Genomic DNA, 19,337 nt, shown 5'->3' on the forward strand with positions numbered 1-19,337 from the left:
ATGAAATGACTACAGTTAAAGAGTCAATCATCCTTTTCCTTTGAAAATTTTCACACTATAGTAATGTTGTGATTCAGAGATTTTGTGCTTTTCTGATTTAGAGGAAATAGGGAAAGGTAATTCTGCTGAACCAGTAACCCACATACGTTCTTACTAAGACTAATATTCCTTAATACTTTGTCAAAAAATGTCTTCCAGCGCAGTCCTGTCATCAAAACTATGCAGTTTTTATTGTGGCTAAGAAGTTACTTCTTGCATGAGGTGTGATATTGTTGAATTGCTTTCCTACTGTAAAGGCCTTCACAAGTCTGCTTAAGGGTTAAAGTATATTCAGTTTTTCAGATTTTTGTGCTGTAAAAGTGAATAGAAACCTGGTATATTTCTACTTCTGTGAATGTATTATTTTGTATTTGGCTGAAAGTTTTTAAAACATAACGGGTGGTTCTGAATCATGTGACTAAGATAAGCATTGTAAAGAGTAAAACTACATCATGTAACTGATTTTTACAACTTTAAGTGTAAATTCCTTGTCAGTTTCCTTCTGTGTAGAGTGGTTTTTGAGACCTTCCTTTGTCACCAAGCATACTGCTATTTGCTGGAAGTATTGTAGTGTAAAAATCTGAAATATCAGTAAGAGGTGTTTTCTGAAGCTCACAAGCAAAACAACAGAAAACCTGAAACAAAGCACACTACTTATGTTTCTTTGCTCTATTAAGATACCTACCAGCACGCTTTTAGAGGCTGAATACTCGTGACCTAATCTCATGTTTGATTTTGTTCTTGTATTTAATGAGAAGCATTGCTCAGAAGACATCTTTGGTTTTGTAGTTCTCTGTGTTATGAGAAAATTTTTGTTTCTTTTTCTTTCTGAAACTGAAAGACAAGTACTTCATAAACTAGGAGCTCAAACTGACTTTCATTTTTTAGTGTTTCCAAAACTCAGAAAGAGACCATGCAAACAAATGGGTTTCGGATAGATTTTTAACTGAGGTATCAGATGGACAACCTTAATCGTATAAAATTTAGCTTTTGCAAGATGAATGAAAATGTTGCTGATACCCTCTTGCTGTGCTTGGTTGGTGTTTGTTTTTTCCCTTCCATGCTAACCAACCATGTCTAATCAGTCTTTCTCTTATTCATGTTGCTAATACTGTGTTAACATTTTAAAGTGATATGCTAACAAAACCTACTTCTGCTAGTGTTTTCTTCAGCTTGGTGCCCTTGTTACAGTTATACATCATTGAAGTACTTCATTCTTATGATATATACAGTGACCATACATCATCAGAGTGAGCTAGTACTCTCATAACATACTGCATTAATACATCAACAAGCCTAGCTGAGGCTCCAGTAATCTATTGGTGTAATATACCATAAGGTAAGATATATTTATAACTATAGGCTAGTCTGTCTATAAATTGTGAATGTCAAAGAATTGGGATCACAGCAGGCAGATTTTAGGATGGATTGACTTGAATGGTATGTTATTTTACTAGTAAGGAGCTGGAGGTAGTTGTGGATTAGGCCCAGGTCAGCAGAGGAGCTGACGTGGCTGAACACAGTTACCTGCATCACCTGCTAGGCATACTGGTGCAATGAAATAGACCCCAATATTGCTGAGATAAAGGGCTGTGCAGTTCAGTCCAGATATTTTCACCATCTTGTGATTTTCAGATTTGTCTGAAAAGTCTGGGTCTGGATAACTTCTGGCAGATAGTGGTAACGCACAGAAAATCTTGTGATGGTATCTTTGGAGTTTTTTCTAAACCATAAACTAAAGAAGACACCAAAACAGTGCAATTTAAGTAGAGTTTTTACTTTAGTATTTTACAAAGTTAATCTTGCAGGAATATATATTGATGTTGTAAATTTCCTTGGGTAAATTGAGATGGGAGTGGGATCACAAGCAGTATTTATTAAAACAACTTTTATTAACTTATTAATATAATTAAGATGTTTACTTCCAGCAGATAACTGTTCACACAGTACATGCACTTATTCCTTTACACTTCACTTGCACCCACACAGAAAAATCTCTCATAGCTACAAGGTGGGACCGTAGGCCTTCGGACTCAGAAGTGGAGGCTCAAGTTGGCTTACCCGTGAAACTTTGATGTCAGCATGATGTCAGCATGTCAGCATATCCCTCAGCATGTATGCTTCCTCTCTTTGCCTAATATTTTCTACTTACTATTTCTGCCGCTGCAGGGAAAGGTACCAATAGAGTCCATTCACACACTTGCATAGGTGGGACTTTCCTGGCTTTGGCTGAAACTTAGTCGCTATAGTAGCTGATGTCATGCTTCTGCTAAGAGCACTAAATCTGGTCTTGAAAGGTTTTCAAACCTACAGTCTTCAGCTCTGTGTTGCTGAAAGAAACATTGAGCGAACAGTCAGGAATGTGCATGGTGGGGGAGTGGGAAGTGTTATGAAGAAATGTTTATAGAGACCTAAATGGGATGTACTGTTTACTGAGGTTATGACGGGTTCATTTTGTTATATGTATTGATGTAATCTGTAGTTCGTGCATTGTTCGTTGTGTTGTTTTTGTGTTTTGGGGTTATGTGTTGTTTTTTCCTCTAATGTCCTTTTTTACTTCCTCAGGAAAATATTCTTTGGTCAGATTTCAGGTAAAAAGTAATTAGAACTTTATGAACTTGACCCATGGATTTTATTGACTAATGTAAAAGAAAGAGGGGGCTTTGTTCTAATTTTAAATAGAAAGCAGGGAGGTGGGGTATTCAGACTTCTGTGCCCTAGTTACGTTTGAAAAGATAAAACTAAGAAAAATCTAATGAAATAAATTTTCTTCATAATAGAAATCACTTGAAGTTAATAAGAAATAGGTATTTCTTCAGTTCAATACTTTATTTGGAAAACAGTACTACATGGATAAAAATACATAATGATTCTTAGAGTATCAACCTGTTACTACTTTTCACAATTTTGATTCTAGTTTTATTTGTTTAATAGTAGTAAAATAAATTCCAAATTACACATTTGAACATCATCCAGCATCAATACATGAGGTAAACTACCACACAAAAATATCATGTAAATTGACTTCTGTTTTGGAATTTGGTAAAGCCATGGGAGACAAACTAACCATCATTATGCACTAAACTGTTAATTTTCATCCCTAATCAGGAATAAGAGACATCTTTATTTCAGTTAAAAGTAACAGTCCTGGGAGGAACTATATCTTCAGAATATAAATGCTGGATTACTTGAGAATCCTTCAAACAACATCAATCCATGTGTATTGAGACATGTAGTATGTACACACGCTTCTAGAAGAAGGAGCAGTTTAGCTGTGCTTTCTAAAGAACATGCACTAGCGTTAGAAGTTAAGGATAGCTAAACTTTTCTAGCACTCACTGACTCATGAGAACACTCTATATGAAGAAAAACAAGCTGCAGTTTAGGTTTAATTTGATCCAGTAATGGCATCTGCAGGCAGAAGAGGAGACTACATCTGATTCACCTCTGCAGATACACAAGCTATTCTTTTTGGACAGGAAATTTCTTCTCATTCTTTGTATACTCTTAACATGCTGTCATGAGATGAGTTCTGTTGCTTTTGTATGTTTTGCAACTTTTCTGATTTCATGATAAGGCAGGTTTATAGTTTGTGGGGTGTGTTTTGTTGTTTTATTTGTTGTGGGTTTTCTGTTGTTTTGTTTGGGGCTTGATTTTTTTTTTTTTCCCCATTCCCTTCCTAACTTTTGGTAAGATCTGAGATTGTTTATGCATTTTCCCAAGGAAGGGCTGTTTAACTTTTTCTCTATTTTTAAGTCCTAATATATTGCTTTTCTATATATATATTAAAAAAAAAAAAAAAAAAATTGCCATCTTTTATTTGTTTTCTGCTCTTAGGAACTGGAATCAGTACATATAACAAGATTTGGTTACTCTTCAACTTTTTTCCTGCCGTCTTTTTTGTTTGTTCTTGTTGTTTTAGTATGTTTGTTTGTGATAGTATTGGTTTCTAGAATAGGATATGGTGTATTTAATCTAATCAACATCCATATAATTTGATTGTTGCAGTGAAAACAGGACAAAACTGAGAAAGATGTCTCCTGAGCTGACATTTCATCAACAGTGAATACCACAGACAACATAAAAAATACTATGGTATTTCAGGTATCTCTCAGTATGAGTTAATTGTGAATATCTTGCAGATATCATAGTGGGAGTGTTATAGATCACCCAACTAAGATGAAGAGGCAGACAAAATATTCCATAGTATGCTGGGAGAAGTCTCACAATTGCTAGCCCTTGTTCTTGTGGGGGACTTCAACTTACCGTGTCCGCTGGAAATACAGCGGAGAGGAAACAGCCTAGGAGGTTCCTGAAGTGTGTAAAAGATAACTTCCTGATACAGCTGGGGAGTGAGCCAACTAGGGAGGGTGCCCCACTGGACCTGTTGTTTGTGAGCAGAGAAGGACTCGTGGGTGATGTGATGACTGGAGGATGTCTTGGGCACGGTGATCATGAAATGGAGTTTTTGATTATTGAGGAAGTAAGGAAGGGGATCAGCAGAACCGCTACCCTGGACTTCTGGAGGGCAGACTTTGGCCTGTTTAGGAGACTGATAGACAGTCCCTTGGCAAGCAGGCCAAAGGAGTCCAGGAAGGCTGTACATTCTTAAAGAAGGAAATCTTAAAGGCTCAGGAGCAGGCTGTCCCAATGTACTGAAAGACGAGCTGGCAGGAAAGACTGGTCTGGCTGAACCAGAAAGCTTTGGTGGGAACTCGGAGGAAAAAAAGATTTTATGACCCTTGGAAGAAAGGGCAGGACACCCAGGAGGACTACAGGGATGTCATGAGGCTACACAGAGAAAATTAGACAGGCCAAATCCCAACTACAATTTACTATTGCTGTAAAAGACAATGTTTCTATAAATACATTAGCAACAAAAGGAGAGCTAAGGAGAATCACCACCCTTTATTGAATGCAGGGAGAAAGTAACAAAGGATGAGGAAAAGGCTGAGGTACTTACTACCTTCTTTGCCTCAGTCTTTCAGAGTAAGATCCATTGTTCTCCAGGTCCCCAGCCTCCTGAGCTGGAAGACAGGGACAGGGAGCAGAATGAGGCCCCCATGTACCAAGTGAAAATGGTTGGTGACCTGCTATACCACATGGACATGCACAAGTTTGTGGGACCAGATGGGATCCATCCAAGGGTACTGAGGGAGCTGGTGGAAGTGCTCCCTGAGTCACTTCAGTCATTTATCAGCTATTCTGTCTAACTTGTGAGGTCCCAGTTGACTGGAAGCAAATATGACACTCATCCACAAGAAGGGCTGAAAGGAGGATCTGGGGAACTACAGGCTTGTCAGGCTGACCTTGGTGCTCGGGGAGGTCATGGAGCAGGTCATCTTGAGTGCCATCATGTAGCTTGTTCAGGACACCCAGGTGATCAGGTCCAGTCAGCATGGGTTTATCAAGGGCAGATCCTGCCCATGTTGCTGACAAAGATTTTAAGCAGTGGCGGTTCCAATACCAACAGCTGCAGAGTGCCACTCGTCACTGGTCTCCACTTGGACACTGAGCCTGCGACTCTTTGGGTGTGACCATCCAGCCAATTCCTTACCGGTCAAGTCCTTGCCTTTCCAGATTAGAGGTAAGGATGTTGCTCAGGACTGTCAAATACCTTGCGCAAGTCCAGGTAGGTGATGTCAGTCACTCCACCAAAGTTGTCTACCAACACCGTAACCCCATTATAGAAGGCCATCATACTTGTCGGGTATGGTTTGTCCTTAGTGAAACCATGTTGGCTGTCACCAATCACCTCCTTGTTTTCCGTGTGCCTTAGAACAGATGAGTAAGTGTAGAATAAAACAAATGCTGTTTTTGAACTCCTGAGCCATATTCAACAGTAGATAGCAAAGTTAATAAGCAGGGCTCAGTTTTTTGGTCTTTTGTTTTGCCCTTCCCATTACAAGGAAATTCTTTCCATTCTGCTTCTTACCCCTAAAATACCAAACAATAATATTGAAAGCATTTGTTTAAATGTTTGATTAAGGAAGAGGAAATCAGAAAAGCTTCCATCAGGTTAACTTAGCTGGCCTTCAGTTCTTGTTTGATTATGACCAGCAGTATGCAAACTTTATCGCCTAAACTTGGATCTTTCTACAAGATAATTAATCAAGTTGTGAAGTGCACGTATAGCGTATATAAACTTTTTATGCTATGCTTACCCCACCTAGAGCATGTGACACACAGTCCAGAAGGACGTATGCCAAGTTGTTTGTTAGTATGCCTCATTCTGCTCTGCAACAGTATAGTAGTTGCTCTAATTTTGCAGGTTATCAGGAGAGGGAATCCAGACTTAAATGTGAAAGCTTACAAGGTGCTGTTTGTTAGCACTGTGAGGTTTGTTGTATGTAGCAGAAGAGTGATAAGTAATGGACTAATGCAACGAGGATGCTGGATCACTTATTTCTGTTTGCATAAAACACTTGTAAATGTCTCTAAGTAGTCTCATTAGGCTGCTGTGGCTAACGCTGCAGGATTGAACCTATGCTGTTCCTGTTACTGGTGGTATCGTTAGAGGGTCACTGCCTTCTTGGATTAGCCCAGAAAGGCTGCAGGGACCTGGTTCATGCTTTGTGGATTCGGGGGGGTCCATAACAGCATGATCTCATAACAGCTTTCAGTAGATCGTAGACCCCTAAAATACCCCAGCAGCAAGAGCCCTTGCTGGTGTTCTGTGCTGGTGTGCTGCCACGTCCCGTGACTATTTCAGAAGATAGCTCAGATGGAATCCTTCCCTGCTTAGTTCTACTGTAAAATTAAAAATGAGCTGCCAGGTCTGACTGAATAATTCTCTATCCAAATCCATTTGTCACTTAGTATTTCTTTCATGATTCTTTTAGCTGTTTTAATTCTGCCACTTGCCAGCACAGTCCCTGAAAAGCTTTCTCAGAAAAAGATGGATGGTAACAAAAACTTCTAGACCTTGATAGTTTCGGATTTTTTCTCTTCAATAAAGTTCGCTGGCTATACCTGCCTTTGGTAAGGTGGCGGAAAAGCCTGCTCAAATATTAAGCCATCTATTAGAGGACTCTCTGTATTCCAAGTCGCAATTACCTTCGGCAGTTGGTGGCATGCCCCCACGCAGCCGCTAGATGGCAGTGTTTCCCAAGGGAGCACTAGTTAAGACCCTTTTAGGCAGCAGCTCCTAACGAGGCATGGAAGGAATCATCCCTACCTGAAATTTAACACTTCTACCAGATTCGTGAAACGTTAGTTTATATAGAATAATCTGGTTTGGGGGTTGTGCAGTTTATAGAATAACTTTTCTGTTATACATTCCCTTAAGTAATTATATGATAGCCATAGTGTAGCTGTACGGATAAAGATAGCTATGTTGTTATATGCAAAAATATATGCAAAAATATGTACTATTCTAGACTTATTTTTCACATTGTTAGATTAGCATTTTCAGTGTATTAAAGTTGCTATTAAGAAAAAGAAAGCTTGTGCAAAATACAGTTCAATAACTGATTTTATGAATAGCACAAATATATATAGTTAGGCCCACCGTTTTATAAACTCAAATAACTTTTCTGTGATGATCATGTGAATAGCACAGAAAAAAATTTATTTTATTTTTAGCTCGGATTTCATATTGCAAAATATAAAACTAGGAGAGATGAAACAAATCTTATGCCTGTTTAATTTCAAATTCATTCTTCAGCCAATTTTAATCACCAGAATACTTAAAACTAATATTTTGCAGCACAGGGGCTGGCTCTCTATTCCTCCTTATCTCTCCCACAAGTCACATAGTGGGCTGAGGATGAAGTTCAGAATGGAACTCAGAAATTCTGGTGTTTCTTGTAACTGGTAGGTAAGAAATAGCTTGCAGTCTTCTTTTTTTTTTTTTTTTTTTTTTTTTAGAAGGTTAATTTTGTAAATAGAAGTTGCTGTGAATGTGTTCTAATGGCAAGACTGAGTTTTAGTAAGGTTTATATTTGTACTGAATGAGAGAAATATTGGTAGGAAAACCTGACAATGTCTTCAGAGAAGCTTGATACTCAAGAATTATTTATTTAGTAACTTTTTTGTTCCCTGTTTAAAATAACCCCTGGAGTTCTTTTAGAATGTCTCGCATCATAATTTCAAGCTGTATCCAAATTTCTACCAAGATCTGAGATGGACTATGCTTGTCTTTCTCCAGCCTTGGCTACGCTTCTTGTGAAAGTGAGGTTATAAATCAGATAGTGAAAGGGGGGACTGGTTTTTTTGAGAGCTATTCCTTGTTTAATGAGCAATCTGCATTTACTCACACTCTTGCCTCTCTAATAAAAGCACAAAAAGGGGCATGAAGCAATCCAGCTTGTCAATTATTCTGCTTACTAAAACTCAGACCACAGGTTTAGGAACTATTTTATTAATGGTGTTGTGGTAGCATGGGATTCTTCCAGAAGTTTGTTTGTGTTTCACTGCCATTGGAATGGAATAAAGAAGTTAACAAAACCTATGAGTGGATGTGAAATGAAAGCAACAGCAGTAAAGCAGTCTCAGCTCTAAAAAAAAATTAAAATAAAAATTCTCTTTTCACAATGAGCAATATTAAATTATGCATTTTGCAGATGAATCAGTAAGATCACTATAGGATATATCTCCTGATGTATCTATCGAGTCTTGCACTTAATGTTGGGGGTTGCCTTTATTTGTTTTGTTGTTAGAAAGCCAGAAGAAGGTACATTTCTTGATATAGTTTAAAGAGAGGATTTCTCTTTGCAGAGTATTAATGTACTTGGATCATAATAGCTGTGGTTTGACCTCTCCAACTTCTGACGCTATTGAGTCATCATCAAACTATCTCCTGTTCTGTTGCTGTGGCTGGAATTGCATGAAAATCTACAGTGTTTCTCATCTAGTAAATCTCAAAGTGCTTTGCAAAGGTGAGAAACTATTTGTCTTCCAACAGATGGGAGGAGAAAGTGTTCAGATTAGCTGGTTGCTAGCTCTCAGTTGCAAAGCAAATCAGTGGTCTAACTGTCTTTATTAACAGATCTTGTTCAAGAAATAGATTCTTAGCTTCAGGAAGATCTGCTTAGTTGACGTGGTATTTTTTTAACTTTTAGGGAATTAGCATATTTATAAGTTATCTTAAGAATTTAACTACTAAGTTAGTGCACACTTTGCATGGATACAGTTAGAACACTGTAAAGGAAGTTACGGTTAACTACAAACCAGCTTTAGGCAACATCCCTTTATATAGTAATAGGTGAAGTAGGCTTTATTACTTAAACTTTGGAGCACTGCATAGAGGCGAGCCCTGCAGTTTTGCTTGCTTGTGCTTTTTCATATTGGTGTTACATGAAGATGTGTGGCTGTTCTTACAGTACCTAGAACCCCAGTGGAACCAGCTTTTTAATCTGTCAGTTTAATGGTCCCTTTTCACTGCACTTGAGAGTACACTTCCATGCTATTAGTTTACAGCAGTGGTCTAGGAAAGATGAGACTTCAGTAAGATGTACAAGACATAAAACACATTTATGACACATTGCACTGGCAACACTGTGCATTGGTAGACTATGACGTCCAGAGAATAAAGATTGTTCTCTGCTACGTGCTTTAACCAAGTGATGCTGTGTCCTGAGAGCGCATTTACCAGCATTCTCTGCACAGAGAAGTAAAGACATCAGTGACCTGTTCTTCACAAATGCACGGAGGTGCAAAATATAGTAGTTGGCTTTTCCCTGATTTCTCACATTATTTGAGCTTTCAGAGAGAAACAAATTTCTAAACATGGAAGAAGAAATCCTTCAAAGAATTTATTCACAGAACCTAGAGAACTGTTTTATAAACAGTATTTAAAACCATCACAGTGTTTGGAAATGTTGAACAATGCATACAAGCAGTTAAGCCTAAAAAAGGTTTCTTGTGGCTGGTACATTTAAGTTAAATCAGTAAGTTTCTTTCAGACTAAACGCATAATGTGAGTCTGAAGTATTATTCTGCCTTGTCTAGGTGTTAGAATGTGGAAGCCACATATTTAGCAGGATGCTGATACTTTTTACAGCTATGCAGTGTTAGGGTGATTACTGCTCAACACAAAGTCATGAAATGTCTTTATTCCCTATGCCTTTTGTAAGGAAGAAGTCATCTGCCAGGCATTTTCAATAGAAACTTAATAATCCAGTAGGCAGTGCAGCGCACCAGCTCCTTCACCCATTTCTGATTTGGCTGTATAGTCACAGCAAGATGCACTAGTAAAACTTCTGTTACTACAGAATGCACAAGGTTGGCTTTTGTGTTGAATAAGACTATTATATTCTTGCAGTCATTTTTTCTGATTGTAACGTTTGACTATTTGCTTGCATAAATTGGAGCTCTGTACATTTATTTTGACAGCTTATCAATGCTCTTTTTTTATGATCAAAAGAGGTCAATAAAAGCCATATTCATATAGAATAGTGGTTTGTGACTAACTTACTAGATTGTTGTTGGACACTTCTACATCTGGTACGTAATGGATTTCTGTGCTACTATGTTTTCTTTAAAGAGTAAGCACATTCTTATGTGTGCACACATCTGATCTGTTTTCTATTATTTCTGTACTTTGAAATGTCACAATATTCAGAGCATGCTGGTATATTCCATCTTCATGAGATGCAGACCTCTAGGATGATGCTGTCTTTAATTTCTTAGCCTGTGCTTTGTCTGCTGGAAGCCTTTTTTTTCTGTTCAGTTTTTCTTGCTTATTTTTACATGAGAAACATATAGACGTTTCTATTTTTAGTAAATGCAAAATTAGGTTGTAAAAGTGGTTTGAAGAGGGTGAAGCTTTTTTAGTTTGCTACTGCAGAGGCTGCATCAGGAATCTGCTTAGGTAAAGATATTTGTTATTATTTAGATTGTATAAATGCTCACTACTTGGAAGGCGTTTTCCAAACGGAGAGGAAACCTCTGTCCCAAAGAGTTTAGAGCTGAAACTCTAAACAAGCTGAAACGGCGGGGGGGGTGGGGAGAAGAAAGGGGAGGAAAACTTGGAAATTATAGCAGGGCCTGAGAATCAAAATTCCTTTACATTATACAGGTAGTATTTTTACGTTGTGCTATTGTTCCTAGAAATGCCATCTAGAAGAAGAACAAGTTGTACCCATTTTGATGGGGGAGGTCAAGGAAAAAAAAATCATCCTTAAATCTCCAATATGATGAAGGTGACAAAAGGTAGGAAAAATGCAAATGCATATGAATAGCAGTTGTGTTGCACTTAGCAAATTTTCAATAGGATTAGAAAAGTAGTTAAAAATACCACATCACTTACATGATTTGATTCTAAATTCAGAATTTCCACAGCATGCATACTGTGTCCATTCTGCAATGCCAATGAATATAGCATAGTCGTCTGTTTGTCAAAATAATGTTAATAATAAGCAAGGTGATGTGATATTACATGTATTACATGAACAGCATATAGGATCTGTCAGAATTTCAGCCTGGTAATAGAAGACATTTAAGAATAGCATGAAAGTTCTCTCTTGACACTTAGATGGTCGACATCATCCTATTAAATACAGGAAGCATTCAAAACTTAAGTGAATTACTTGCCAGTGGTAATTGTGGACTACTGCTTCTTTATATGAGTAGTATAAATTTTTGCTGTTTGATGTTCTGTGCTGGTGTGCAGTGCCAGGTTCTTTCTTGTGTATCAACTAGAAAACTGTTGATGTTGTATAAATAATAGTAACTCTCAGCAAATGTGCATGTTTTGAAGCCCTATAAGTTGCATGCATTGGTAATGTGGTCATTGGAAAATATGTGTTCCGTTCTCTGGTAGTTAGTAAAATTCCACAAATGTCACAAACAGACATCTAGCTCTTGTAAACTCATACCACTATTAAAATACACAGCTTTTCATAAAAAGGTTGAATACAACTCTTCAACGACATGACAGCTGCATGAGTAAGAAAGCTATTAAAGTACTGTATTATATCCAGAGATTTTCCAAAATCTGCCATGTTCTGTGGATGCTCAGATACCACTGTGTATAATAAAGGGACTGCAGCTTCTAAATCTATTTGGTTATTCTGAAAACCTCCTTCCAAAATTTAAACTGACATTGCAAAGAGATAGACAAAGTGCACTTAATCCTTCCAAGTGGTAGCTTTAAGTAGCCAGGCTTCTGATTAAGTGCTTTCTTTGCCTAGTCGAGCTTAAAGCTTCTGGCCTGTCAACACTGGACTAAATTCTATGTAACTGAGAGCACTGGGGGTGAGAAATTCAGATATCTTCACTCTTAGTGCAAGGAGATCTCAATGAGTCAGGTTTGCCTTCTAAAATCTATGGAAAGGTCTTCCTATGTTATTCTTTCATATATTATAAAACTTGCAATGGGTAGAAATACGTTTTGGTGGTTTTTTTTTTATTCTGCTTTTAATTAATTGATGTTATATTCTCAGAAACTGCACCTTTGGTTTGGTGTGGACAGACCTGGGGTCAACAAAAGCAGTAATTGTAAAATTAGTGATTAGAAAATTAGTGATCAAGCGAACAAATGACAGAACTGCCTACTCGGATGTTCTAGCAAACAAATATTACTGCAACTTACGTACAGAACAAATTAGACTACTCCTTCAAAACCTGCAGAATTTGACAGCCAGATGAGCTGGTGGTGTATACACATAGTGGTCAGTGGTGTCCCTTCAGCCCCTTGCTCAGAATAAAACTCAAATTCATGGTAGCTTTAACGCCAATGGGAAGTACTCTTATTAAAGCAAATGTTAAAAATAATAGGAAATCTACCATCTACTAGAACATACATAATTATATATATAATTATGTTACACTTTATATATAATTATATATTATATATTATGTATATAGTATATATAATACAATATATTATGTATATATTAATATATATTATATATATTATATATATTTGTTACAGTTAGTACAATTTGGTGCATTCTCTGTATTTGTGTATTCTGACATTTTTAACGTAATTCTAGCTTTATTTTTTTTCACATAATGAGATCTATATTTAATGAGACTCTTTTTAAATGATAGGATAAAAACTACTTATAGTCTAGGTTGTCTTGAAGATACGGACTTATTGGTCTACTGTTGGCTTTAAATTCACTAAAATTAGCATCTATGGCACAACTTTAGAGAAAGTAGAAAGGAAATGCTTCGTTTTCATTTAAAATTACATACCAAAAAGGTGAAGTGAAATTTTTGAACAGATCTAGGAAGAAAGGCCTGTGGATATTTCAACTGTTTCTTGATTTAAAAAAAAAAATGCAAATATAATAGAGCTTGGGGGTGTGTTTCCCCCCCCCCCCCTTATTTTTTTAAATAAAGTAAATACACTGTCCCTCTGACATTTTTTCAGATGAACAATTTTTCAGGAGGATTACAAGGCTGAGTAGTCAGTTTTTGAGAGGTGGAGTATAGTTTAGTTGGTGGGCCTGCTGTGATTGGAATTGATTAATGGGTGTTGTGATAAGCATAGAAACAGATCAGTGGCAGCTTATCCTGCTTTCAGCTGTCACAGCTGTGCCTCTTCACTCTTCTAGCCCTATCACACTCACTGGCAGCCTTTAAAGTACCTCCTTCCCTGTGGAATTTCTGCAAATCAGTTACTCAAATGCCAAGATACCACAGAAGCAGCTGTTTCTGAGAAAATTTGTTCAGGCTTACATATTTGTTGTGATGAAGAATATTACATTAGCGAATCCTTTCCTACTGCACTAGGAAGTATGCTGTGCTAGTACCCTGAAGAGAGGGTTAAATGATGGTTCTCATGGGCAGGTGTGCTCCTTAGCCAAGAACTTTCCACCCTGGCACGCACAGTGACACAGTTTGCAAACCTGCCGGCTAAGTGATATCACTGTTTCTGCTTTTTGCTTGCAATAATCACTGATTGTTAATTTTATTGCTAATGGCTTGATAGAAGCAATGCTACTATGTTTGTAAAATCCTGGTAGCTGCTATTTTTTTTTTTTTTGTGGTAATGTTCAGTAGATTTTATAGATGCTTCTAAATGCCAGTCTTACAAGTTCTGAATATGTTATGAAAATATTTTCCTGGTTTCCTTATTGGGAACTGTGATCTTCAGCATGATTATATATACAGCTAGGCAGCTTTATAGGAATCATGGAGTTTTAACAGAAAGCTAGAGGATTTGTGTGGATTTGATACAAAATAAGGGCTGGATCTTGGCTTCTGCCAAGAAAGGTTGGACCAGATGGTCCTTGATGTCCCTTCCAACCTGGTATTCCATGATCCAAACTTTCTATGTAACTTCATTGATCTGGGGAGGATTGCAGAGTATTGAAGTGGTTTGCAGGATATGAGACATACTGTTCTGCAAGATTTCTCCTATTAGTTATAGAAATATTTTGTCAATTTTAATGGAAACTGAATAAACCTAGAGAATGAAAATAAGTGTACTACTTTTTCTGGACATTTACTTAGGTAGTATATAATCTTTTTATGAAATCTTTGGTTGTGATATAAATCACTATTGGCTTCTCTGTATGCTTTCATTGCCTGAGGCAGCTGTATCAGCAGTATCAGTAAATATAAAAACAAATTTGGAGCAAATTCAGGCAAGTTAAAGCTAAACTTAAACGTAAATAATGCACAGAGAAGGGCTCATCTCCGGCTAAATCTGTAGGATGTCTAACTGATCCACTAAGTTAGTATACAGTTTATCTGCTGTGGCAGTCTGTGAACAAGCAGAAGTTTAGATGATTTGGAAAAAGAAATACTTTGAAACAAAACAAGATTTGTTAAGTTTCTATTGTATGTGTATGCACAGGTTTTGTTATTTAATGAGTCAAGTCAATCATACTGGTGGAAAACTACTTCTCAGAGATTCTTTTCATTTTAAAATACATATTACAGAGAGGAATATATCCAAGAACCTTTTTTTGGTTTAAAATCATGTTGTTTATTTATTCTACAATTATATTGTATGTCAGCTATATCTTGTAATGTCTTCTGTCATACAAAAGCAAACAAAGTCATGTTACGTTAATGACTTGTCTGAGATCATATGATTGCCTGCCTATAATTCCATGCTCCTTTGCTACAGAAAAAACATGACCCTGAATCTTAAACAGCTTTTGAATAAAGGCACCTACAATTATGAATGATAAAAAAGTTCATAGGTTTATGACTTAGTTATTTGTTTTCTTCATTTAGTAGTTTTAGCTTCAGTCTTCATTTGCATGTTATGCACTTAAAATACAGTCATTCTGAAAGCACTATTTTTTTCTTTTTTTGAGAATGTTAAAATAATAATAAAATAGTGGCTAAATAACACCTATAAAATTGTACCTGTGCTTACTCAACTGAGAATTAAGTTTTCTTTTTTTGTACAGATTTGTAGATATTTGAAATCAGTGCAATTTAAAAATGTCCTATTTGTATCTCATCTAGTGCTGTGTAGAATTCAGGTTTTTAAGTGAGAACTGATCAAAAGGAAAGAGAAAATGTGATTCTATGTTGTTCATATGAAGTGTGGTTATTTAGTTTTCCACATCTTGATCTGCTACAGGGGGACTTGTTCTTCAGGGATCTAGCCTGCACTTTTGTCCTTCCTGTGATTTCTTACTTCAAGCTTGATAGAGAAAGCATCCACTATTGTATCATTTCCTTCTGTGCTAACAGCTTTTATTCTCTTCAACAAGTGTTTACAGAAAAGTGTTGATGCTTATTAATCTGTTTCTTGTCTTGCAAATGTGCTTATGCATGATTTGTGGTAAAATTGGCATTTCTGACAGCTCTCAATGTAATCTGCATAGCACAACAAGATTGTTATACTGAACAGATGTGGTTTGGAGTTGTTATTCTTTGTAATTACCATCATTAAGTGAAAGCATGTGTCAATCAACTTTGTACTTTAAACACACCAATCGTTTGTAAGAGACATGCATCTGCATTTCACATAGAGATATATTTTGGTTTTAAATTTACTTCTGTTGTTTCTGTTTAATACAGTACTCCATGAAACACGTGATGACCAAAAATGTCAAAGCAATAGATCAAGTTAAGAAAGGCTTTACTGGGGGATCATCTGGATACTTCTTTTTAAACTTTTTAATAGACTCATCCTCCTTTTCTGATGTAAAAGGAAGACATACAGGTTCAATTTTACAAATTAAACTTATGCTGCCTTGATCTTGGACTAGAACTTTCTTACTTGAGATAAGGAGGTTCTCCCTCATTTTTAGGATTTTTAGGGTGAATACTTGGGGGCAAAAAGGAATCTGCATCAGTAAACTGACATACTGCCTTTTTAAGAATTAATGTTTGGGTCATTAAAGTTCCTAGGATACCTGTTAGGGTCAAAAATGTTCATACCGTTAATAAACAGGATTAGATCAGGAAATTATATTTTGAGTGGAGTTGAAAACAAAGGCATCTTAGCCTGACTGCACAACAAATTACAGTAGAAGCCTGCTCAAAGCACACAAAAGCAAGGGCAGAGCTGACATTCATTTTCTCCTTGTTTTATTGTATACTGACTTCAGTTACTTGTGTTAGAGACAGTAGAGATGATGGCAGTTGGGGTTTTTTTCATGTGTCATTTCTTCTGTGTGCCAAATAAGGTTAAATTGTATACAAGCCGCTAAGCGTAGCTCATGTGATGAAGTGGAATGGCCCTCAATATTTAAAGGTATTTGAGACTATACCTTTACAAAGAAAGTGGTTGTTCTCTGACTTTTTTCTATATATATTTTCTAAATGTCCCCCCAATTAAGAAAAAACCCCACATTTTTGCCATTCAGTTTCCCCAGACTGGATTCTTTTAGAACTTTGCCTGCTGCGTTAATGATGATTCTGGTACCTTGTATGTGGTGTGTGACTTGTATCTGCCTTACTAACAAATAAAGCATTGTATAACTCTCCTTTGGTATCTTTCATGAAAGTATATTGTTTAGATCCCATCAGACTTAGTTCCATTACAACTTTTTATGAAAGTTGATATCTGATATCAGACCCTAATCATCAGATTCTGAGTCTTCTGCTAGAAGTACTGAAACGCCAATTAGGAAGTTTAGAAGCCAGATAAGCTACATCCAAAGAATAACTGATAGAGAAATGATAGAGATAAATAACTTTTCAAGAAATTGTGAAGAAAAAATTATATTATTTAGTGCCATGTATAGAACCATAAAACCCATGGGAAATGCCAGAGGGAACATAGCAGTACAGTCTGACAGACACTGAAATGTCTGTTATAATCTAAGCCCTTTCAGATAAAGAAGGAACTTTGTGACAGTAACTTCTGAGTTATCTGGTAGCTGCGTAAAACCAATCACTAGGACACATGAAAATCAGGTCTGTGCACTGATTATGAGTACTTAAGTAGTGCTAGACAATTCCGAGGTCCTTTTGTAGAGGAATGGTGTTTGGTAATTCTCTTTGCCTTTAGTTTTTCCACCTGTTAATGGGGATAATATTTGGCTACTTGGAGTTTATAACCATGCTTGCAAAGCAGTTTAGAAGAGTTAAAATTCACGCAAGTGCATATCTCAGTCTGGGGCCAGAGGAAACCTTTGCAGCTTTAGTGACTTCTTTGGATGATTGTCCATTATACTTGAAGACTTTCTTCTGCACTATGCAGAAGTAGCTAGGCTTCCATTGGAGCAAAATGCCAGGAGGAAGATTCCCTAATACATTTTAATTTAATATTTTATTCAGAATAAGGAATTGAACTGTTGTATAGGCTGCAGTTGAGAGTCCTTTCATCAGTGGAAGAGCTGGTTGTGTTACTAAAGCTAGTAACACAAGTGTTGATCTATGATGTAAAATATATCACTGCAGTTCATAGAAAGCAGGCTGCAGAACAACTAAAGCATCTTGGTGTGATCCACATATATGAATTTTAAGCCTTGCCTGTGCGGTGCCAAAAACTACCTGTAGTAGAACGCAACTATAAACAGATATTTGAGGTGATAAGGCAGCTTAAAATGATGGTGTGCTAACTGTATCACTCTCTTGCATGACGATGGGTGTAGAAACTAGTCTGACTTGATTTTATTTATCCCTGCCCCTGATCTTCTGGGCCAGAAAAATTCAGGGTAGATATTTTGATATTTCTTACTTTCTTTCGGTTTCCTCAATTTAAGATACGAATAATAACAACTTCCTATGTTCTTCAGTGTAAAGAATTTTACATGAACTAGCATATGAATGGCAATTACCTATTATTATATTTTCACGTATTATCCTGCTAAAAGAAAACTTGATTTCAGTTAGGAAGCGTTCACTTCTGGCACTTTTTCCTAATCAGTAGTTTTCTTGCTCTTAGTGGTCCTCATAGCACATCTTTGTTGAAGTTTGTGATACATATGCTTTTATATTTTGTTGAATTTTTTATTCTAAATATTTTAGAACACCTGCTTAGTATTCAGTAAAGAAATGTAGGACTGAACCTTGCAATTCATAGTATACAACAGATATATTCTGCTTCTGTGGTGAAACCCCAACATTTTATCTAGATTTCCTGCAGACCCAACTATTTTTTAGCATATTGTTAATTTAACAGTTGGACTTTCTAAGAAAATCAGCATTTGACATCTTTCTTAGCATGCTTGAAATGTAAGGAAATATTAAACAGAGGTAATGAAAAGGGTACTTAGCTTTAAAAAGTGGCATATACATTTTTACAGATTTAATATTATTTTGGCCGTTTACTTAGATTTCAAAGACCAGTTTATATTTTTTGTACTCTCCTTTAGAATATGATGTTTTGTTTCTAGAAGTTTGGGACCTTCTACTTATTTACATGTATAAAATGGACTGTTGTTTGAACAAAACCTTTGCTCATAAAAGCAACATTTTCAAGGGAATGATGGCAGAAACGAGAAGAGAATACACTGAAGTGCACGCTACATGCAAATGGAGCAGACGTTTTTATTCAGCACAGGTTTTACCATATATTTTTTTAAAACGAACTGTTTTATTTTGGGGAAGTTGTACTATTGCTCAGCTGGGAGAAGCTTGTAACTTCTTGAACTGGCTGAAATGAAACACAGAAGTCTGTATCAAAAGAGAGGTGGCTTCCTGGCCTTTTGACTGCTGAGTTCCTCTGAAGTAGAAGCTCCGTTACAAAGAAGCTTTTTTCCCAGATGCTCCCCAAATTATTGTTATTTAAAACAAGCTGAGGGCATATTTTTAAAATGTTTTGCTTTGGGTTCATAAGAATCACAGTAACTATATAAAAAAAAATAAATCTGTATCCTTCTTTCAACTCTAAGTGCTTATAATTTGGATAAACAGTTATCATTAACATCCAATTTTTGAGAAATTAAAACTCAGAAGAATTAACAGTGAAGAAAGATTTTATATCTGTC

At 36.5% G+C, this 19,337-nt stretch overlaps 1 protein-coding gene across 2 annotated transcripts in view; it reads left to right on the top strand.

Annotated features, from left to right (window-relative positions):
* Positions 1-18,581, top strand: part of KIF14 (kinesin family member 14) — a 43,354-nt gene extending 24,773 nt beyond the window's left edge. The window contains exons 30-31 of one of the 2 annotated variants that reach the window (XR_003992905.1): positions 4,048-4,143; positions 18,571-18,581. Coding sequence is in view for 1 of the 2 variants with exons in the window: in XM_030496147.1 (XP_030352007.1) it covers positions 4,048-4,067 (20 nt within the window). In the remaining variant the exon portion in view is untranslated. Of the gene's footprint in view, positions 1-4,047; positions 4,196-18,570 lie in introns of those variants that run through there. The other variant, XM_030496147.1, reaches the window with a different exon arrangement.
* The last annotated feature ends 756 nt before the right edge of the window (positions 18,582-19,337 follow it).

The sequence above is a fragment of the Strigops habroptila genome, chromosome 8 (assembly GCF_004027225.2).
Source record: "Strigops habroptila isolate Jane chromosome 8, bStrHab1.2.pri, whole genome shotgun sequence".
NCBI classification, from domain to species: domain Eukaryota; kingdom Metazoa; phylum Chordata; class Aves; order Psittaciformes; family Psittacidae; genus Strigops; species Strigops habroptila.